Source organism: Equus quagga, chromosome 6 (genome assembly GCF_021613505.1).
Source record: "Equus quagga isolate Etosha38 chromosome 6, UCLA_HA_Equagga_1.0, whole genome shotgun sequence".
NCBI lineage: Eukaryota > Metazoa > Chordata > Mammalia > Perissodactyla > Equidae > Equus > Equus quagga.
Window position 1 is genome coordinate 103,119,776 of NC_060272.1, and position 22,103 is coordinate 103,141,878.

General features: G+C 42.7%; 1 protein-coding gene across 1 annotated transcript in view; it reads right to left on the reverse strand.

The window, feature by feature from the left end:
* PGM5 (phosphoglucomutase 5) overlaps window positions 1-18,366 on the reverse strand; it is a 168,336-nt gene extending 149,970 nt beyond the window's left edge. Inside the window, exon 1 of the mRNA XM_046664680.1 lies at window positions 17,565-18,366. Coding sequence (XP_046520636.1) covers window positions 17,565-17,825 — 261 coding nt within the window. The 5' untranslated portion in view covers window positions 17,826-18,366. The remainder of the gene's footprint in view (window positions 1-17,564) is intronic.
* Window positions 18,367-22,103: the final 3,737 nt, after the last annotated feature.

Below are 22,103 nucleotides of genomic sequence, written 5' to 3' on the forward strand. Positions count from 1 at the left end.
CTACAAGGCCCTACATGTTCTGAGCCCATCACCTGCCATTCTCCACTTCTCTCCCTCTGCTCCAGCCACACCGGCTGGTTTGCTGTTCCTCAAACACATCAAGCATGATCAGGAGCTTTGCATTTGTCGTTTCCTCTGCTTAGAGCACTCTTACCCAGGGATTCATATGCCTGCCCGCTCCTGTCCTTTGGGTTTCTGTTCCAACGAAAACTAATCAGAGAAAGCATCCTTGACAGCCCTATATGATACAACATCCATAAGTCCTTAATTTCCCTATTGTCCTCTGTTTCCTTTACCCTCCTTTAATCTTCTGTATCACACGTATTATCACCTAATATTTTCCATATTGTTTATTTATTTCTCCACTATATATAAGCTCTAGGTCTTTGTTTTTTTCCCAGCTATATTCCAAGAACCTAGAACAAACCTAACATATATTAAAAATATAATAAATATATGTTGAATTAGTTAATTGAAAAAATTAAATGAATGGCTGCTATGTGAAAAATGCATTGGAGAGTGACAAGAGCAGAAGGAGGAAGATCAGATGGAAGGCTATCACAGCAGGGCTACGTGTGAGAGTGTTTTGGACTAGGCTAGAGGCCGTATAAATGAAGAGGTTATATTTGAGATATATTTTTGGAAGGAGAATGAAGAAAACATGTAGGTGGAATGAAATATGGACTAGAGGAGCTATGGCAGCCAGCCTCCAAGATGTCCCCCAATGATCCTTGTCTTCTGGCATTCATGCCTCTGTGCAGTCCCCTCCCACACTGAGTAAGGCAGATCTGGGTGATTAGTAGAACGTGGCAGAAGTGATAGTGTGTGACTTCCAAAGTGAGGCCATAAATGACAATACCACTGTCTTGAACTGTTCACTCTGGAGGATACCAGCCACCATGTCACGAAGACACTCAAGGAGGCCTGTGTAGGCACCCGTATGGAGAAGAACCGAGGCCTCCGACCAACAGCCAGCCCCAGCCTCCCAGCTGTGTAGGTGAGTCATCTGGCAGTGGATCCTCCAGCCCTGGTCAAGCCTTCACACGACAAAGCCCCCACCAGTATGTGACTGTGACCAAGTTAGAACGACCCACTTCCTGTCCCACAGAAACTGTGAGCAATAATAAACATTTGTTGTTATTTTAAGCCACTAAGTTTTGTCATAATTTCTTACACAGCAATAAATAACTAATACGGGGCGGTGAGGAAAGGAGTCAGCTCCCAGATTTTTACCTGAATAACTTGATGGATGGTGATGCCATTTATCTAGACAGGAAAGACTTAGGACAACAATTGCACTCATATTATTGTCCATGATAAATTATGAGCCATGGTAAATTACGTCCCACACGCTTTTGTTAAAATTTATTGTCATTCAAGTCATTTTATTGAGTATTACCATGAAAAAGTCTATGTAGAAGACCCTGCAGATCCAGCAATGAATACAATTTAGTCACCGCCCTCAAGGAAGAAGACTATAGACTCAAGAAGCTGAAAAATATTTATAGCTTTTATTCATAATTTTGTCTTTCTCCCATTTTTCAGAATTATCTTAAAGAAATAATCTTTAAAGGGGAAAAAGAGGATCCAGTCCTGTGGCCGAGTGGTTAACCTCACGAGCTCCGCTTCGGCGACCCAGGGTTTTGCCAATTCGGGTTTGCATGGCTCGTCAGGCCATGCTGAGGTGGCATCCCACATAGCACAACCAGAAGAACCCACAACTAAAATATACAACTACGTCCTGGGGGGCTTTGGGGAGAATAAGAAGAAAAGAAATAAAAAAAGATTGGCAACAGATGTTAGCTCAGGTGCCAATCTAAAAGAAAACAAATAAAATAAAAAATAAAGGGGAGAAAAGTGTGTATGTGTAGATATTTTCTAAAGTGGTAGTCATTAAAAGTGAAAAATTAAAAACAATCTTTATAAATGTCTAATAATGAAGAACCTGTTACAGTGTGATGCATCAACTTATGGAGGAATATTCTTCAGCTAACTGAAAGGATAATTATGAAGATCATGCAGCTGTGGCAGACTTAGTACACAGTCCACAAGAAGTGCTGAGTGTGGAAGGGGTTTCACAGTGCAGAGTTGTAGCTGAGAAGCAATTGCCCAGCCAGGGGCCACATTTTCTAGTTTTCGCAATGAGTGATAAACCAGTGTGAGAACAAGAACAGACGTACTGTGGGTTCCTTCTGGGCTAAGGATGCTAAGAAGCAGATACACCTTCTCTACACGGCTTGTTTCCCCTTCCACAGACTCTGTACAGGTGACCACAGAGATGCCAGAGCCCCAAGATGGAAGGAACCTGGGTCCCTGCCTCACTGGAAAGACAAGAGTCTTTGCCCACCAGCAACATCCATGTTGAACTACTATGTGAGTGAGAAATAACTTTTTATTGTTTTTAAGGCAATAAAAATTGCCTACATTTCAGGTTTATTTGCTACAACAACTTACGTTTTCTTAAGCAGTAGAGAAGGAACATAGGCAATGCTTTAATGCTAAATCAAAAGTACAGAATACAAAATAACTTTTGTGTTATTACAACAGTGTAAAATTATGCACACTTTGGGGGTGGCACTTAGAAAAATACAGAAATAAATATGTGCAGTTTAAGCAGGGGAGATTAGAGATAAATTTTTTGTCATTAAATTTCAGTTATATCTTTTTTTGAAAAGGTAGTCTATATTCTGTTTAAGGTTAAAGTGGGAAAATACACTTGAATGAAATTTCAACCTGAAACATTTTAGTTATAATTGGAGGATTAATAGAAGATTAGTTTAGTTATCTGGAAAGTTTACCTATGTGGACCTGCTCATTTATCCACCAATACCAGAAAAATGAGGTAGCGCTGGACACTGTATGTAAATCTAGTTGAGGGGCATCTGGGGGGGTGACAAGTGCTGGAGGAGATGCAGGAGTGTGAGTGATGAGGCATCTAAGGTAATACACGAAAAATCATGAAGATATTTGTGTCCCATGTGAATGCCCACCAAAAGGTGACCTCAGCAAAGGATTTTAACAACCAAGTGGAGAGGATGACCTGTTCTGTGAATACCACTCAGCCTCTTTCCTCAGCCACTCCTGTCATTGCCCAATGGGCTCGTGAACAAAGTGGCCATGGTGGTGGGGAGGGAGGTTATGCATGGGCTAGGCAACATGGACTTCCACTCACCAACGCCAACCCGGCTCCAGCCACTGCTGAGTGCCCAACCTGCCAGCATTAGAGACCAACCTGAGTCCCTAATATGGCACCATTCCCTGGGTGATCAGGCAGCTACCTGGTGGCAGGTTGATTACATTGGCCCACTTCCATCAAGGAAGGGGCAGCACCTTGCTCTTACTGAAATAGACACACAGAAGAGAAGATACCCACAGAGAGGGAGGCAGTGTGAAGACCAGGCAGAAATTGGAGTGATGTGGCCAAAAGCCAAGGAATGCCCAGAAATATGACAGCCACCAGCATCTAGAAGAGGCGTGGAAGCATTCTTCCCTAGAGCCTCTGTTGGGAGTGTGGCCTGCTGAGACGAGGATTTTGACTTCTGGCCTCCAAAACTGTGAGAGAATCCACTTCTGTTGTTTTAAGTCACCAAGTTCATGGCCATTTGCTACAGCAGCACTAGGAAACTAAAACAAACTCTGTAAACTACTGCGAAATCTGCATTCGTTTCCTGCACCTGCTACAGCAAATGGCCATAAACTTGGTGGCTAAAAACAACGGAAATGGATTCTCTCACAGTTCCGGAAACAGGAAGTCTGAAATCCAGCAGGGATACAATTCGTTGGGGGCTCCAGCAGAGAATCTGGTCCCTGCCTCTGCCAGCCTCTGGTGGCTGCCCGGCATTCCTAGGCTTGTGGCCACATCACCCCATCTCTGCCTGTGTCCACATCACCTCCTCCTCTGCGTGTCCATTTTCTCCTCTTCTGTTAACTCTCCCTATCCCAATTAGCCCAAGACGAATATCATCAGAAAAGGTACAGCTTTCAAGAGCTGGTAAGTGATCAAAGAAATATAACTTTTGGAAGCCCTGTTATACAAAGAAAAAGCATTCGACCTGAAGTTAAAGATATGAGTCTTGGCTCTGCCCCCTGAGCAGAGCAAATCACTTCACTTCTCTGAGGCTTGGTGTCTTCATCTGCAAAGCCCAGAGGGTACAGGGCTGTGAAATTCACTTAAGATGAAATTATATAAAGAGAAGTCTTTGTGAAATTAAACATGACGCAAATTATGCTATTGCCTTCCCCAAATCCGATTACCCTCTCCCAATATTTAAAATTCATTTTTAGGGGCTGGTCCCATGGCCAAGCGGTTAAGATACTGCCCTCTGCTCTGGTGGCCCAGGGTTTCGCTGGTTCAGATGCTGGGCGTGGACATGGTGCCGCTCATCAGGTCATGTTGAACCGGGCGTCCCACATAGCACAACCAGAAGGACCTACAACTACAATATACAGCTATGTACTGTGGGACTTTGAGGAGAAGAAGAAGGGAAAAAAAAGAAGAAGAAGATTGGCAACAGATGTTAGCTCAGGTGCCAATCTTTAAAAAAAATAAAATAAAATTCATGTTTAGAGAGCAGATTATCCCTTAAACCACTACTTCACTTTCTGAAAAAGTCCTAGAAATACTACCCTCTGCCAGCTTAGCTGACTGCTACCTGGCAAGGAAAAGATGTCTATTTACATAATTAGCTTTGATTTTGTTTACAGCATTGGAGCAAGCAACATCTGACTTTTATTCCTCAGTGAAACCCCGAGCACAGCCCGGGGAGGTCCAAGCCACGGCATTTCTGCTTGCTCCCTCGCTGATCCTCCCAAAGGGGCGCTGGAGGAATGACCACTCCTACACCATATGGTCTGTGTTTGGCCAGAGGAAGGGGAACCCCACCCAGCCCTGTAGAAAGTACACTAAACTGGGTGGGCTTTGCTGCCACTGAGGAACATGTCCTTCAGTTCCTACTAGGAAAGGGAGTCAAGGTGGACCCTAGCCCATTGTCACTTACACACACACGTAGAAGGCACACAGGGGCCGGCCCCCTGGCCAGGTGGTTACGTTTGCTCCGCTTCGGTGGCCCAGGGTTTCACCAGTTGGGATCCTGAGCGCAGACATGGCACCACTCATCAGGCCATGCTGTGGTGACGTCCCACATAGCACAACCAGAGACACTCACAACTAGAATACACAACTATGTACTGGGGGGCTTTAGGAAGAAAATAGAAGATGATTGGCAACAGTTGTTAGCTCAGGTACCAATCTTAAAAAAAAAAAAAAGGCACACAGATACAGATCCCAGGATCCACAGGTAGCCACTGTCACACAAGCACCTGCAGACACATATGTGAGGCACACACTTTCCCAGACACACAGATACGTAGATAGACACAGAGTGAATTTGTTCCTACCCAGTCATGACTTTTAATATGATGCTCACTTTTTTTTTTAAAGATTAGCATGGCCTGATGAGTAGTGCCATGTCCACGCCCGGGATCAGAACTGGTGAAACCCTGGGCCGCTGACGTGGAGTGCGCAAACTTAACCACTCGGCCACGGGGCCGCCCCTGTCATGACTTTCAATGTTTGATGAAGGGAGGACATAGCAGGGAGCAGCGTGCAATTACCATCATTTCCCATGGTGCAGTTACATATGATATCTCTGTGTCTATGGTTCTAACTTGATGCCAGTGCCTTGCATCAACTCTTAAACCTCCTCTAGATTGTATCACTGTTTGCTCCACCCATGAATGGCCATAGCAGGTGCTGAGGGCATCAGTGTGCCCCCCTACATGCCACAGACCAGTGTCCTAAGAAAGAGAAAATTTTATCTCCTAAAGCTTTCTCCCAGCACTTCCATTTCTTTCCACCAGGTCCCATATACAACTAATTTTTTTAAATGATTTTATTCCTGATAGCTCCCTCTTTTCAGAATGCTAACAACTACTCTTCTAAATTAGATTTAGTATGCGTTCAGTTTCTAATTAGTTCAAATTAAAGTCCTGGAGAGCAGCGATGCACAAGTTAAACCCAGAGGCTAGAATCTCAAAGAAGATGCAGAACTTTGACTCCAAATGAGTTTTCCCCAGTAACATAACACTAATGAAAGTGGGATTGTTTTCATGTGTGAACTCCCTTAAATAAGACTTCCCCTTTGTGATTTCCTTTTAGCTTTAAATAAGTCATTAAAAAAAAGAGTCCCAAAGAGAGAAAGGAAAAAGTAAGCATGACATTCCTCAGTATCCTCCATTCACGGTGTCATATCCCTGTAATTCCCAAAATGAATCAGAGAGAGTGAAGAGAGCAATAAACAGACACTTCCTTGATGGTTCACAGAGCGAGTGTCATACAGGACCACACAGCCACCACTGCGTCCATCTACGAAGTGCATGGAAAGCCATATACACAAAGATGCCTGTTTTCTGTCTTCTCGTTTAAACAAAAAACAAAAACCATGAAGGACGGCCAAAACCAGGCTGCCATGGATGGCAGGGTGTCAGTCTTTCAGTCCCAGCTGTCAGAGAGGAGTGCCAGCCCTTAAGCAGTGCTGCACATGAGTAAGCAGGAGATGGCTAAGTGGAATTTCAAGAAATAACAAACTCAAGACATGGATGTGGTTATCCAAACATCAAGGGACGGCTCCATTTACACATGGATAATTGTGCAGTCATATGCTTTGTTACATGGAGACCAGATGGGAGCGACCAAGCTCATCCTCAGCTTCCTGTCCCCCTGGAGGTCTTTATACACACACTCAAGGGCTGGAAGCAGGGACGGGAGTCCATTAGAACCAAACCAAGATGGATTTCATATTCGATTCCTAACATCTGAACAAGTGCACAATAGTCACAGGCGTCTAGAAGTTTGGCCCCAGTTCTGTTCCTCAATCAGCCACCAATTCTCAAGCTCTCATTGAGAAGATCAAGCAATCTAGCTTTCCTCAGGTGCAAAATGGGGGTGGTGAAATTAGAGCTTATGTCCCTCCTGGTGATTAGGTAATTCAGTGCTTGGAAAATGCTGAGATCTTTACCTTAAAGTACAGGGCTTGGCTCACTAAAGTGAGAAAGGGCCCTGTTTGCTGCCATTTTATCAGAAGATCAATCCAACTGGATTGGATCCAGCTAGGTCAAGAAGGCACAGTTGAATGCCCTGGGATAAGCTGAGACTTTGGTATCCAATGGGAAAGGATGTAAAAACTGACTGCCACCTACTGGCTATGTGACCCTGGGCAAGATCCTGAATCCCTCTGGATCTCAGTTTTGTTATCTGAAAGATCTAAATGATCACAGGATGGAGTGTGAAAGCAGGTGACATAGCCAAGCTCCAGTTCAGAGTCTGGCACCCAATACATGCTCCTTTTTTTTGAACATTTAGGAGGTACACATAAGAGGAAAATAAAAAGCATCTGTAAATGTAAAAATGACCCCTGCTAACACTTCTATGTGTACCCTCTGTCTATGTGCCTTGGTCTCTGTTTTTGTGGGGGGTTTTTCTCTATCTCTGTTTCATTTCAATATTTATATATCTTTGCAAAATGGATTTTTGTGCAGTCTGTATCTTTCACTTAATGTATGTAGCCTTTCCCCGGAGTCTGTCTTTCTACGTCACTGAATATTCTCCTACAACATGATTTCAGTGGCTATATATCTTCCATTATTTAAATGTACCATCATTTATTGACCAATGAAAAAGTGTTCTTTTACCTAAAGTTTTTATATGTGAAACCAAAAGATATTTGAGGACTAAATCCACACTATGGAATAAATTAAACTGAATGTAGTTTGCCAAAAATTAAATAGAAATTAGTTGTAACATGCCTGCATAAGTACAATGTCTCCTTTTACCACCAAACCGGCTCAGTAAGAAACTGCTAAAGTCCATGGTAAGGAGTGACAGGACCACGTCTGTATCCTTGTCTTGATCTGGATCTTCTTTCATTGCCCCCATCTATGCCTCTGACTTGCACAGTCCACTGGTGTGTACCAGGCTGGCCTGCTAACGTACCCATGTTTTGGAGCTCACTGCAGAACACTGTCCTTGCAAGATAGGTTCCTGCCCAGAATCGTAGGATTTACATTGCTTATATTTTTTACTATTGGTCCATCCAACTCCAGCACAAGTCCGATGCATTACCATAGAGACACAGGTCATTTGGGAACATTTAGTTACCTCCTTCAATTCTGTGAAGTCTTCAAGCATTTCTGACATCTGGGACTCTGTTCTACTCTCTTATTGAATGTATCTAGGGAATAAGATATATCTTTGGGGGGATGTGTCCTATGCACCTGTGCACACACATATGCTACATGATAAACTATTTAAATGCCTAAGAGTACATTATAGGTAGCACCTTTATAGGTAGACAGAAATTATATATATATATATATATATATATATATATATATATAACAATCATACATATAATCCCAAAACAAAAAATTCCATATCTTTGGAAGCTTTGTAGATAAAATATATATCTCTCTTTATAGACATCTGTTTTTCTCTGAGCAGTTGTCAAATTAATTAAAATTCCGTTATACGAATCTTTAAGTAAATTCCATCAGACCAGTTTCTGTCTGGTTGAGAAATACTTATTGCCCATTTGCTAAGTGCCCCCACCCCCTATAGTATGTTTCAGTGAACTAAAGACCTCTGGCAATCATAGATTTACAACTCAGCAAGATTAAATAATTTACTATTATTTATGACAGGAAAGCTGGGTCTTCTGTATTATATTCCACATTAGCATCTGTCACTTTACATTTGGGAGATCCTGTCCAAAAAAAGATTACGCCTCTTAACCAAACGTTCGGCAGGGCTGCGAGAACAGGCACCCTGACAAACATCCTGACAAAATACTTTGAAGCCTCGCTAGTGCCTGCAGCTGTGCATTTTCAGACTCCTCAGATTAGCGTGGAGTCTCCTAGCCTCTGCTTGGTCTGTTCCTCTCAGTAATCTCTCACATGGCCCAGTCCATTAGGCTTGAAAATCCTCGTGAAATGAGCAGATTAAGTTCTGGCCTCAGCAGGGGCAGTGAGGCAGGCAGAGGTGGGTGTGGTGGGAGTGTGTTCTTAACACAGCCTGAGCCTCAGAACAGTTTAAGGTGGAAAAGCATGGCATTGACCCAGCGAGTTCATGACAGGAAATAATGCACAGACTATGCAAAAAAAAGCCCTTTATGTTGAGTGAATGTCTATGCCAGAGCAGCTGCTGCCATGTCAAGTACCATGGCAGAGTGTGAATGCATGTGTGTGTGTGTGTGTGTGCTGGGAGCGGGGAGGGGCTCATGACTTCAGCAGGCACCCACCGAGCCTTAGCCAGCAGCATGGAGGAATGCCAAACGTCAAGAGGAAGCCTTACCAACGCAACTGTGATCACCACATCAACAGGCGCCTCCCGATCAGGAAAGCTACCAAGGCTGAAATGCACAGACACACATGTCCTTCTTTTATCTTAATCAGAGGAAAACAGTTTGGTAATACTTGTGTTATATGAATAAATAAAATAATTGATAATAATCCATTACCACATTCAATCCTCCCAACAGCCCTGGAAGATGAGGGAGGCAAGCATTACTACTTTCCTTATTTTTATAAATTAGGAAACAAACTCTAGAAGGCGAGGTGACTTCCCCACAGTCATACAAGCCGCAAATGGTAGCAGCCTGATTCTAATCCAGCTTCTCCTTTTTTCTTCGCTATTCTTTACTGATGTGTTTAACTAGGACAGTAATGCATACACATGTATGCTTATTTAATAAAGAGAAGTAGATAAAGTAGAAAGAAAAAGGATTCTTCTTTCCCCTCCATACACACACACAGCCCCTGAGATATAGCCTCTGTTAACTGGAGTGTGTTCTTCCAACCCTATTTTCTAGGCCTGAACTATATACACAAAAGTGGGATCCTGCTACACATGAGACTCTACTAAATGCTTTGTTTCCCTTAACAAACTATCATTCACATCTTTCTCATGTCACCTACAGATTCATCTCCTTTGTTTACGGATTTTAATGCAGCCATGGTGTGGCTGTATCATAAATTATGTACCTGTTCTCTACTGTTGAACATATAGATTGTTTCCAAGTTGTTCTTCAGCACAAAGCTGCAGTGAGTATTCTTGTACACAGACAAATGTACACATTTGTGCTAGAAAATCTGAGATAGATTCTTAGATTAAGGGATTCCTGGATTGTTGGACAAGTACTCTACTAATTTAAATATATACTGCCAAATTGCCTGACCAAAAGTTGTATCAATTTAACATCCACCAACAGCATACAAACACGACAATCTCCAACACCCACACTCTCAGTTGTTTTTTTTTCAAATTGATAGATTACTTTTATTTTTATTTCTTTGGATATTAATGAGATTCATTATCTTCTTTTGTATGAGTTGTTGTTGACTATATCACTTTTGGATTGTCTGAATTTTCTTATTGATTTGGAAAAGCTTTTCATATATTGTAGATATTAATCATTTGTTGTAAAACTCTCCTCCCAGTATTTTGTGGAGTCCATTGTCAAATAGAATAAACTCTGGTCTTCTGATTTCAAATTCCTTTCTCTTTCCATTAGTAAATATAAAACTAGATACCCCTAGCTACAAAATGGGACTCTTATTAGAGGAAAACAATGGAAAGGCAATACTTAAATATTATATTTGTACAAAACACTTACTAGGAGAGATTTGAAAAGGGAAAGAAAAACTTCTGTGACTTTACATAAAGAAAAAGAATTTCTTTGAGGACTGAATGTTCCTGAAAATTTTCTCTCCATACAAATACAGATATTAATCCAAAATTTGACATCACTAAAAATGTAAGAAAAGAAAGATATTTAAAGACTCAGAAAATGTGCATTTTAACAAGTCTTGTGTATATTCTAGATATCCTCTTATTCATAACTAATGAGAGTCAAGTCAGATGAAAGGACCTAAAACTTTCCCTTTGGCTCTGCAAGCATAAACAGTAAAGGCATATTGGCCAAATCTTGAGTGTTTGCAATTAACTGTCAAGGCTGTAGGCTAACGGAGGACATTCCAGCCTTAACTTTCTACCTTCAATTTAAAAATCCCTGGGAAATGTAGGCCTTTTTGTCCTGCCTATTATTCCCAAATAATCCTGCCCAAATTCTATTACAGCGTTTGTCCACGCTACTGTTGTCTAACAGAAGAGTGGCCAGGGCTCAGACGGTGAGGGTTAAAGTTGGTGAAGCTAATGTCTACGCTTAGATTCCCCAAAAATAGGTTTCAACTTCTATTCCTCAAGTCTGTACAGAAACTAGCAAACTTCCAGAGTTCACAAAGGACTCAAAGAGAACAGATGTTTTATAGAAAATTCTTAGGGCAAGTTTCACACATAACGTTGCTGATGTGTGTGTGTCTTTTCAATAAACATCATTATGCTTTATCACAAGATTTAATAAAGCAGCTTAGTTAAAAATGCCATCTGGGTCTCTGGACACATTAAACAAAGCTTAAAATAACCTACCCCAGCAACTGGGAGGGCCCAGCTGTTCTCAAAACCTCTCCCACTCCTTTTACTTCCTCATAAAAAAAGTGAATGAAGACCAGAGGCCGAAAGCGTCAAGAACGAACTGACCCAAACAGGCAGATGGATGGAACCAAGGGCTCCCTAAAGTTTGCTGTTGCTCATATAATAGACTTCCAAATTCCACAGTTCAGGGATGGGGATTTGGGAAGGGAAGCAAGATAGAGTTATGGAAAGCTCTTTAGGGTTTTCTAATGTATTAGAAAGCTTCCTACTGTCTGGGCCATAGTAGCTCATTCCATTAACCTATTCTGGAGTGAACACCAGTAGAAAATACAGAGCAATCACCACCCAGTTCTTTTTCCTTTCTAGAGACAAGACTTAGAGCCAGCCAACCCCAGATTTCCAGATCCATACCAAGAAGAAGCCTCAGGTATGGAAGCACAGGTTTCCCTCTCTTGCTTCCTTCTTCTTCCCTCCCTACTTCCCACCCGCCACCATATCCAACTCTGCTTCCCTTCCGAACCTATGTTCCTAGTCTTTGGGGCCACACCAAAATTTGTTCTCCAGGTAATACTAGTAAATGCCAAGGCAAATGCATTCTCATCCTTTGGAGCAACCATCTTTTCATGGCCCATTGGAATCAAATACCACCTATGCAAGAGACTATCTGGAGGGCACACTGAAATCCCTTGCTGGCCCAGCATTCCTCATACCATTGCACTTCAGCTTCTACCTCTAAAAGATTTCACAAGGCATTGAGAAACTCTTGAATTCTGTAATTCAATATTATTATTATTATTATTAGTATTAGTATTGCTGATTATCATATGGCCGATACAGTGCATGACTAGTCAACAAATGGATTTTCTCTTGGCTAAAACTTGCAACACAGCTATAAGTTGTTTGCAAAGGGTCCCACTACACGTTTTATTCAATACATGCAGTCAAACCATTATCTGAGATGTATTCGGTTGACCATAATAATACTCCTCTCCGTTTCTTAGTGCTGTGGGTATTACAAAATGCTTTCATATGCTGTGCTTTGTTTGATTCCCAGGATAATTCAGTGATGTTGTCATACCCAACTTATAGATGAGGAAACAAGTGGTTTCTAGGCATTTCAAGAGGCTAAAGCACGGGCCCTACAACTTATATGGCAAAGCTAGGAAAAGAAGGCAAGCATTCCGGCTGCTGAATCCGTGCTTTTTCTACCATACCTTGTGGTCTCCTAGGCTAAAGTCAAAAGAGGGTGTGGTTATCATATGAAGAAATCTGATTTGGATTTGCCAAAAATGTATTTGTATTATTTGGTGACCTACCTTTCTTGAATCTATAGTTACTTGTGGTTGTAACAATTTGTCTCTATTAAAAAAAAAACTAGGGGCCAGACTGGTGGCGTAGTGGTTAAGTTCCTGCATTCTGCTTTGGTGGCTTGGAGTTCACCGGTTTAGATCCCAGGTGGGACCTACGCACCGCCCCTCAAGCCACACTGTAGCAGAATCCCACATCCAAAATAGAGGAAGATAGGCGCAGATGGTAGCTTAGGGACAATCTTCCTCAAGCAAAAAGAGGGGGAGTGGCAACAGACATTAGCTCAGGGCCAATCTTCCTCACACACACACACGAAAAAGTCGATTTTAAATGCTAAGTTGTAGAACTATGCTGTCCAGTATGATAACTACTAACCACTTGTGGCTATTTACATTTAAATTTAATTAACCAAAAGTAAATAAAATGTAAAATTCGGTTCTTCAGTCATACTAGCTACATTTCAAGTGTACAATAGTCACATATGGCTAGTGGTTAGAACAGTGCAGATTCCAGAACATTCCCATCATCACAGAAAGCGCTTTTGAACAGTTCTGAGATCCAATGTCATCTCCAGAGAAAGAAGACTAGAAAAAGTCAGAAACGCCTTGAGGCAGACCCAGTGCTGTCATCTGCCCAATATTAAAGTTGTTTTAAGACTAAAAAGGAAGATTAAAGCAAAGAGAAGAAAGAGGGAGAGATGCTCTTAGCCCCAGAAGGATCCACCCAGAGAAGGACAAAGGCATTCTTGTAGGCACCATGTTGCACTGAACCCTTGAACTCTTTAAGAGATGAGAATAAACTAACACACAGAGCATCTAAACCCCTAAAGAGGATGAAGCAGATGGAAATAGAAATCGGAGAAATCAATTAGCTGCAAACTAAATTTAATCCTACTTCATTTAGATTATACTATTTACTCTTAGTACTTTGTAGGGTTTTTTTCTCCATGTAGTATGACATGTAAAAACAGGTAAAAAGTGTCTTTTCATTACCCACTAATCCCTTCAAATTGATTATATAAAAATCAAAGAGCCATAGTGATATTCAAAAAAGAGAAAGCAAAACAGAACAAAATTCATGTGTCAACAATGACAGTGGCTGTTTCACCAAGTCCTTACTCTGAAAATTGGTAATTAAAAAAGAGAGAGAAATAAACATATATTTTCCTTTCCAGAAGGAGCTATATTACATATAACCAAAGCCCATTTATGAGGAAAAGGCCTGGTTTATAGAAAAATGCCAGGTAAAACATATAGATGGAATTAGGGAATTAGAATATCATCATTTTGAAACCCCTAATGAAATAATCTACTCAAGACAAGATCATTAATGAATGCTAAAACAATTGGGTAAAGGGGATAAGGAACCGAATATTCACATGGTACAAAGTTTACCCAACTCGCTACTGGCTGGTCTCAAGGAGGAAAATAGTGGAAGATATGGGCAATCTCCAGCATAGTCCACTAATCATCTCAGCATCACAAATGACGGCACAACCAGAGATTATGTTTCCTAATATGAAGCAACATGGATATATACCATCGCCTATGAAATATTCTTGTTAAAAAAAAAGTTGACCCTCAATCTAATCATGCCTTTAGAACTAATTTCTAGTTCAAAAAAAAAAAGAACAGAGTGAAAAGTTAAATGATACCATAAAGAAGTAATCAGAAAATTCCAGAAGGAAGAGTAGGGGACAGTCTACAGGAGAACTGACTGACTGACCTACTCTCTTCAATGAGTCAACTTCATTAACAAAACTAAAATAAAAATAAAGAGGGAAGTACTTTCTAGATGAAAAGAGACTTTAGACAGATAACCAAATGCAATGTGTGTTCCTTGATTTTGAGGAAACTAGTTTGAATAAATCAGCTATAAAAGACATTTCAGAATAATTGAGGAAATCTGAACATGGACTGGGTAATAAATGATATAAAAAAATCATTCTTATGTGATTTGGGATGATAATGATATTGTAAGTGTCAAAGAAAATGTTCTATATTTTTTTAGAGATCCATAATGAAGAATTTAGGGGCAAAATGTCATTTTCCTTAATATACTTTAAACTACTTTAGCTCCCCCAAAAGATAAAACAAATATAGAAAAATGTTAATAATCTTTAACAAAAATGTTTAACAAATGTTAAAAATGTAAAGCTAGGCTATAGGCATACGGATGTCATTAATCTATTCTCCACTTTTCTGAAAGTTTGAAATTTTCATAATAAAAATTTTTTAATCCCAAATTATACAGGTATATGTCTGAGAATCTATTTCAAACTTTGTGAGATATTAAAACATAAGTAGTACAGTTTATCATTCTAGAAATTCCAAACATCTATTTTCCTCTAGCAAGTACATAGTCAAAGAGCCACTATAGTTTTTTGTAGAAAATTGCTTTGTAAAGTTAACTTTTTCAACCAAAACCAAAATTTTTCAGAAAGAGAGAATGCAGCCCACCTAGTCAGATGTAAGTCAGTTCAAAGAGAAGAAATTCTATTTTTCTAGCCTGTTTATGAATGTCCAATAGGAAACCAAAGCATTTGGAATCGAAGTTCGTCATTCCTGAGTGTAACTCAGCAGACCAAGTCTGGAGGCAAGTGCATTTTCATCAATTTGCAATTATTCAAGACCAGTTTTGCTCACAGTTATCCAGTCCCCTAAAAGCACCTTTCTCCCTAAGCCAGCCTTCTGATTATTCACTTTGCGTTAGCAAAAGCCCCCAAGAAGGTGAACTTTTGAGGAAAAGTTTGGCTGTAATTGGCTGTTTGAAATTTTGATAAATGTCCACCATTTTCTTCACCCATGCCTGCTCACTTTAGAACAGCACTTTCAGGTTATTTAAGAGATGGTGGTTCTATGTGGATTTTAATTTGTCGTTCTGTCCTTCCTAACAAATGCTAGGTTACATTTGACTCTATTTTAAGCATATATTAACATATGGTAACTATCTCCTAGAGTAAACTCCACTTTTAAAGTTAATAAAATGTGTTTACCAGAGAAGACCCATTGAAGAAAGAGGTTGAAGGGTTCTTATGGCAAAGTGCGCCAAGAAATAATAAAGTTATGATAATTTGCCCACGCAAATCGACAACCGTAGCTTCAAAAATATCCTGACCCACAGAGAATATGGGACGGGCTGTTTCTCTAATTCCCTGGAAAAATTGGCCCAGGAAGGAGTGTGAAAGCTGCCACAGTTCTCCCAAGGCCCGCTATCCTCCATCATTTCACAGGAACAGCTTCGTCAGACAAGAGTAAAAGACCGTTTGTCAGCCTCTCTCCAAATCCCTGATTCAAGCCAGCTTTCATCAATTGCAAGTGAGGAGCCAGAGAGAGATACAAGACGTGCAGCTCCAGCATCATCTGCTGGGGTTGGAAGTCAAGACAACCCCGCCCAACTCACCCCCCAGGGCCCTGTTTCTTCCAATTGCTTTTGCTTATTTAAAAAAAAAAAAAAAAAATCCTCTTTCCCCATCCCTGAAACACTGAGAAGGGGGGAACTATACTAGACAAATGTGAAGCCTGGACATCCCCAAAGCTTTTTTAAAAAAACAAGAAATGAGAAAATAAAAGAGAGAAGGTTGGGAAGGAGGGAAGGAATCCAAATGCCAGATAATTGCTTAGTTTCACTTTTTAAAATGTTCACACTCATTTATACATCTGCAGAGATTTCACTTAAAGAAAAGTTCTACGTGTGTGGGTCTGACTGCTTTAACAAGGTTGAAAGTACTCTTTTAGACAATGTTTCCCACAGAGAATTCAGAGACCTCTTAAGTTAGGTATCCCTCTTGTCGGCATCCTGAGATACTGTGCGATTTGGGAAGGAGGAAATCTGAGTACGGGGCTATGCCAAATGGTGCTTCTAGTTCTAAGATAGGGAGGAAGGAGGGAGGCGGAGAAACACCCAAGGTCTGAGAATTTACATTGCAAAAGAAGACTCAGAGGTCGTGGGAGAATGGAGAGGAAACGACAGGGAAAACTGAAAGGGAGAAGAGGCATGAAATGTCAAATGCCAAAGGGCATCTTGGAGAGAAGTTGGGAATTGCTGTAAGAAAGGCATTGCAAATCGCATTTCAGCCCATTTAGAGACATGCCTCCCGGGAACTGAGAGGCCAGGCTGTAGAGCATCAAATTGATCCCCACCCCAGCCCTTCCCTAATCAAATCAATCATGCAATAATTTCACGGGGTTAAGGAACCAATGATAACAAAAATCTTCAGGGTCCACGCTTGCCAAATACGTCAGGGATCAACACTGGGGTGTGTGTGTTCTGAGATAAGACTACTGTTAAATTTGGCAGAGCCAAGATTTAGGGTGGAAGAAGACGATTGCAAATAGAACACAGGGGAAAGGGGAAAAAAAAACTATGTTGGGAGCCTACGAAAGAAGTCTGTGTCAGAGTGTCGAGAAAGCGGTCAGAACAAATATTTTTAAAGGGCTGGGGAAAAGAACGTGGAAAAGAAGCAGAGCAGGTGTGAGACGCGCAGCGTTGGGGGAGAGTTCGGAGCGATGTGGCAGGTTCAGGATGCCCGGTGGGGCCTAAAGAGGGGCGGGGAGCCCGTAAGGCCTTTCGGGACGGTGGGTGCTGACATAGCCCGGGTGTTCCGGGTGCGCCAGGAGGCTGCAGAGAGCGACGGTGGCTGGACGCTGGAGGAGAAGAGCTCGAGGGCTCAGAGCCCGGGTCAGGATTCGCCCAGGGGACAGCAGGCAGGAGGTCTCGGGGCGAGGAGAGGGGATGGCGGCGGGAAGCGAGGGGCGGCCAGGTCACTCACCCCGTTGGCCGCGGCCATCTGCACCACGATCTCCGTGGCTGTCCTGCTGAAGTACCTGCCGTCGCTGCCCACCACCATGGTGCAGCCCTGGCGGTCGCGCAGGTCGATGGACGACAGCACGCTCTGGATGAAGTTGGGCAGGTAGTTGCGCTGGCCCTCGAAGAGGCCGGTGGGCCGCCGCAGCCCCCCGCCGCCGGCCGGCCTCTGGTCCTGGTAGGGCGCCGTGGGCACCGTCAGCACCGGGATGGGGCTCCCCTCCATGGCGCCTCCTGGCCGGTCCTGCCGCGGCTCCCGGGAGCCAGAGGGAATCTGCAGCCCGCCGGGGCCCCCCACCAGCCTGGCGGCGCGCCCGGACTCCGCCTCGCGCCCCGGCCCCCTCCCCAGCCGGCCCGCGCCCTGCGCCCTGCGCCCTCCGGCGGCACCGAGCGTTCCTCGCTCTCCGCGCTGCCCCGCGCTGCCCCAGCGGAGTTTGGCCTCTACCTTCCAAGAAAGCTTTCTCCCTCCCAACTTCCTCTCCAGCTGGATCTCCCGAGGTGCCCGCAGTTTCTTCCCCCAGCTAGACTCACTTTCGAGGTGTCCCAAAAGTCTGTTCCCAGTGCGAGCTACCCGGACCCCGGCAACGCCTCCTCGCGCGCCCGGCCCAAGCCTTCCCCAGAGATCGCTTCGCTTCGGGGCACACCCTCCACTAGAAAATAGCCTGGGAGGGGTGAGAGCTTAAGCAGGATTTGGGGTCCTCTCCGGTACCCCCAGCCCTTCTCCCCTCCCACCGGCAGCCCTCTCTCCCGGTCTCCCTGGGAGTGAGCAGTTTACACGCACAAGTTTCTCTTTTGAACAAGGACAAGGGAGGGAGTTGGGAGGGGGCTGAGCCTTTTGCCATCAGCGAACAGCCCCAGCCAAAAATAACCCTGGAAAGGCGAGCTGAGAATTGTTATCTTCTGCCAGAGCTGAAATTGGAGGCTGGGCTCTGCGTGTGTCTGTGTGTGTACACACGCCCCACCACTACCATTTGTTGCAGGGAATCACATACTGTCAGGCCCTTCAATCCAGCAGGACCCACCCTGCCGTCCACAATGTTCCCCAGGCTCTCTCAACGCAACACACTTTTCAGTATGGAAAATTTTTCTTTCCTCTTTGTTGTGACAGTTGCAACAGCAGCAACACGGACACACTTTTCCTTCTTCTTCGTGCCCCTCTCATCCTCCCTAGCCCAGCTCATGCATAGAAACAGGCTTGCCCCACACTGTATTTGTCCACGCTACTGAGCTCTTACCAGGATTAATCACCTTCAATAGGAAGCGTGTAAATCCCTTCTCTTTTTTCCTTTTTGGTGCGGAAGATGGGCCCTGAGCTAACATCTATGCCAATTTTCCTCTATTTTGTATGTAGGATGCCACCTCAGCATGGCTTGATGAGTCGTGTATATGTCTGCGCCCGGGATCTGAGCCAGCAAACCCCAGGCCCGGAAACAGATCACAGGAACTTAACCATTAAGCCACAGGGCTGGCCCTAAAGCCCTTTTTAATATTCTTCTAGGAATGAATGAACAAACTCGAATTAAACAACAACAGGGTACCAGGAACTGTGCTAGCTCCTTTCCATGCATCCCCTCATTCTGCCTTGTCTCCATAAAGCCCACCTAAAATCCAAAACCAAGAAATACCCCCTGGAAATAGGAGTGAAGAGAGAATGGACTAAAAGGATAAAACGCAAAGAGAAAAGAAACAATTCTTACTTTTGCTTCTATTTCCTTTCACCCTCAAAGTATTTTTGTACCCACTAAGGCTACTGTCCTAAAATCTCTTGCTTCTTCTCCTCCCCAAATATTGTCCGCTTCCTGGGACTCAACTTGACTTGCTGCGGGGTTATAAAGTGTTTGATCATAGTAAGATGACTGTGGATAACAATCCACACTTATAGGCTGTTCTGCATTTGATAAAATACTTTGCCTCTATTTTCTCTTTGGAGGCTCAAAATAACTAAAAGAAGCAGGAATGATGTTCATATCATTCCCATTTTACAGAGGAGAAAAAGGAGGCTTTCTGTGAGGTCAACAAAGTGGCCAAGATGGCACTTGTAGTCATTCCAGATTCTTGTGTGACCCCTCCCCTTTTTACTAACATCACTCAACTGTGATGGGGAAACCACTGAAGCTAGCAACTGAATCCTGTTGGGACTTGTTAACTATTCTCTTAAATCACAAGGAATTTTTTTTTTTTACCTCTACTCTCTCCTTGGGCCCCAAAGAACCCATTCTCCTGTAAAGTTCCTGACTTTATGGTTGAGGGAGCCTTGGCTTACCACCAAATAGACAGAACCTCAATATTTCTCAAGATCTGTGAATATCTTTATGGTGTGGGGGTTTTTTAATCACTTTCTAATAAGATTTCATTTTGCAAAGAAGGACAGTATCATTCCCAGAAGAAAAGGTGGTACATCCTTTGCCCCAGTAAAGAAGAAAAGGATGTAGCCCCCGAACCTCAGAGATGCCCAGAAGACCTCCAGCACTCCATCTCTCCACTTCCAGCACCTGCCCCTCTCTTGACATCACCATCATTCTCCCACCACAGCCCAGCTCCTTACACAGGGCTGAAGACAAGTCATGGGCATCGCAGACAAGACTTTACACTTTTACTGGCCAAGAGGAAAGCCTCTTCCCTTGGTTCTAAGCCCAAAATTCCCAAAGACTCACTGGTCCAGCTTGAGGCAATGCACCCAACCACATAGCCAGAACCCCACTGTGAAAGGGAAAACAGTTCCTCCAAAGTAAGGGGGTGCTCTTCCCCAGAGGGAGGAGAGATGGGTGATCAAACCATAATTGTCCACCACGTATTTGACACATTTACTGATCAAGTCATTGGAAAATTATTTCTTTTCTCTGAATTCATATAGTACTTTGTATCACTCATAAGGAATGTTCCACATGCTCTACACCTTTCTATGTGTGTCTTCTCTCCTCTAGCTGCACGTGACCTGGAAGTAATTCCTTAACCTCTCCTCACCACAGTATCCTCACTGTGAAACAAGGATTATTATAATCCCTACCTCATAAATTGTTGGGAGGATTAAAGTACTTATACACTGCCTGATGAATAGAAAGGCATTCGATAAATGTAAGATGTTCATACTATTGCCATCAATATCATGTTCATCATTATTATCAATGTCCTGCATAGCAAGAACTACAGTTTATATCTTTGTAAGCCACAACTGGACATAAAGGGTCTTTGGGCATAAGTGATATTCTATAAATGTTGGTTGAATTAATCTGTTTTGTGACAATGGAAACTCAAGATATATCGAGTAATGTGCCCTTGAACAAAAAGGGTTTATCAACTAAAGAAACCTCTTCAAAGCTGCTCCCAAGTTTGACCAAGTTAATTCCAATAAATTTGTCAGGGTGATGGAGAAAGGAACCCGAGAGGGCCCCACAGATAAGAAATGCCTTGCCCATAGTTGCTCACTGGTAAAATGAGAAGGTCGGATTAGATGAGTGTTTCCCAAAGGGTTGTCCTCAGAACGCAAGAGCCAGCCAAATGTGCACAAAGCAAGAGGTTCATGGCCAAGTAACTTTCAAAAGTCCTGCGCACTCTACCCCATTCTTGGAGCTTCACAATGTACATTTTCATGTTAAAAGTACTAAGAGGTCCTGCAGACAAGACATCAGTTTAACTTTTTTTTAAACTAGTGCTTCCCAACCTACACGCATACAACCAGTTTGCTTAAGGGAAAGAAACACTGACTAGCTTTGTGACTACAGCTGGTGACAATCCCCTCCCCTCTTCCTATGTCCTCAGTGGTCAGGTCAGGGATAAATATATTTTCCTGATTCTAAGGGGCTGGTCACCTCTTTGTACTTGGTTCAGAGCTTCCCTAAGTGTGGGTCACAATGAAGGGTAGCCCTGTTCGCCTGCCGATGCCTTTCAGCCTTCTCTGAGATTCTAGGGAAAGGCAACTCTGAGAATTCTTGGCATGAAACAGGAGCAACTGATACATCCTTCCTGCCCCCTGGGGCTTCCTTGTTCTCAAAACGGTGTCAGCCACCATCTTGATGTAGAGAACACACTAGCTGGCTCAGCTAGACCAGCATTTCCCAAAAAGAGAATGTGGGGTAAAATAAGTGTTGAAACACTTCACATTTTACCCTCCCTCTTGTAGATGCACAAAGCACATTAGCATGTTGAAGAACATGAAGTTCCGCAACAAAGAAACCTGCTTAACTTCAACCGAGCATTTGCAAATTTTATTGACCGTGGGGCCTTTGTCCAAAATACCTGTTAACAGATCAAGGACATTAATATTCTATGAAACACTTTAGATCTCTGGGGTCCCTTCCAGCTATATCGTTCTATGATTCCCTTTTTTACTTATGAGGCATTAAAAGATTAATTTCTGTCAGGCTTCCATTTAGGAACTTATCAGAATGTGCAAAAGAGAGCAGGTAAAATTGCCCAATTTAAAAAAAAAAAAAACCTTGAGGGATTTTGAGATTTAAAATAAGTTATATATATTTATATCTAATTTTATTTTATATGTGCTGTT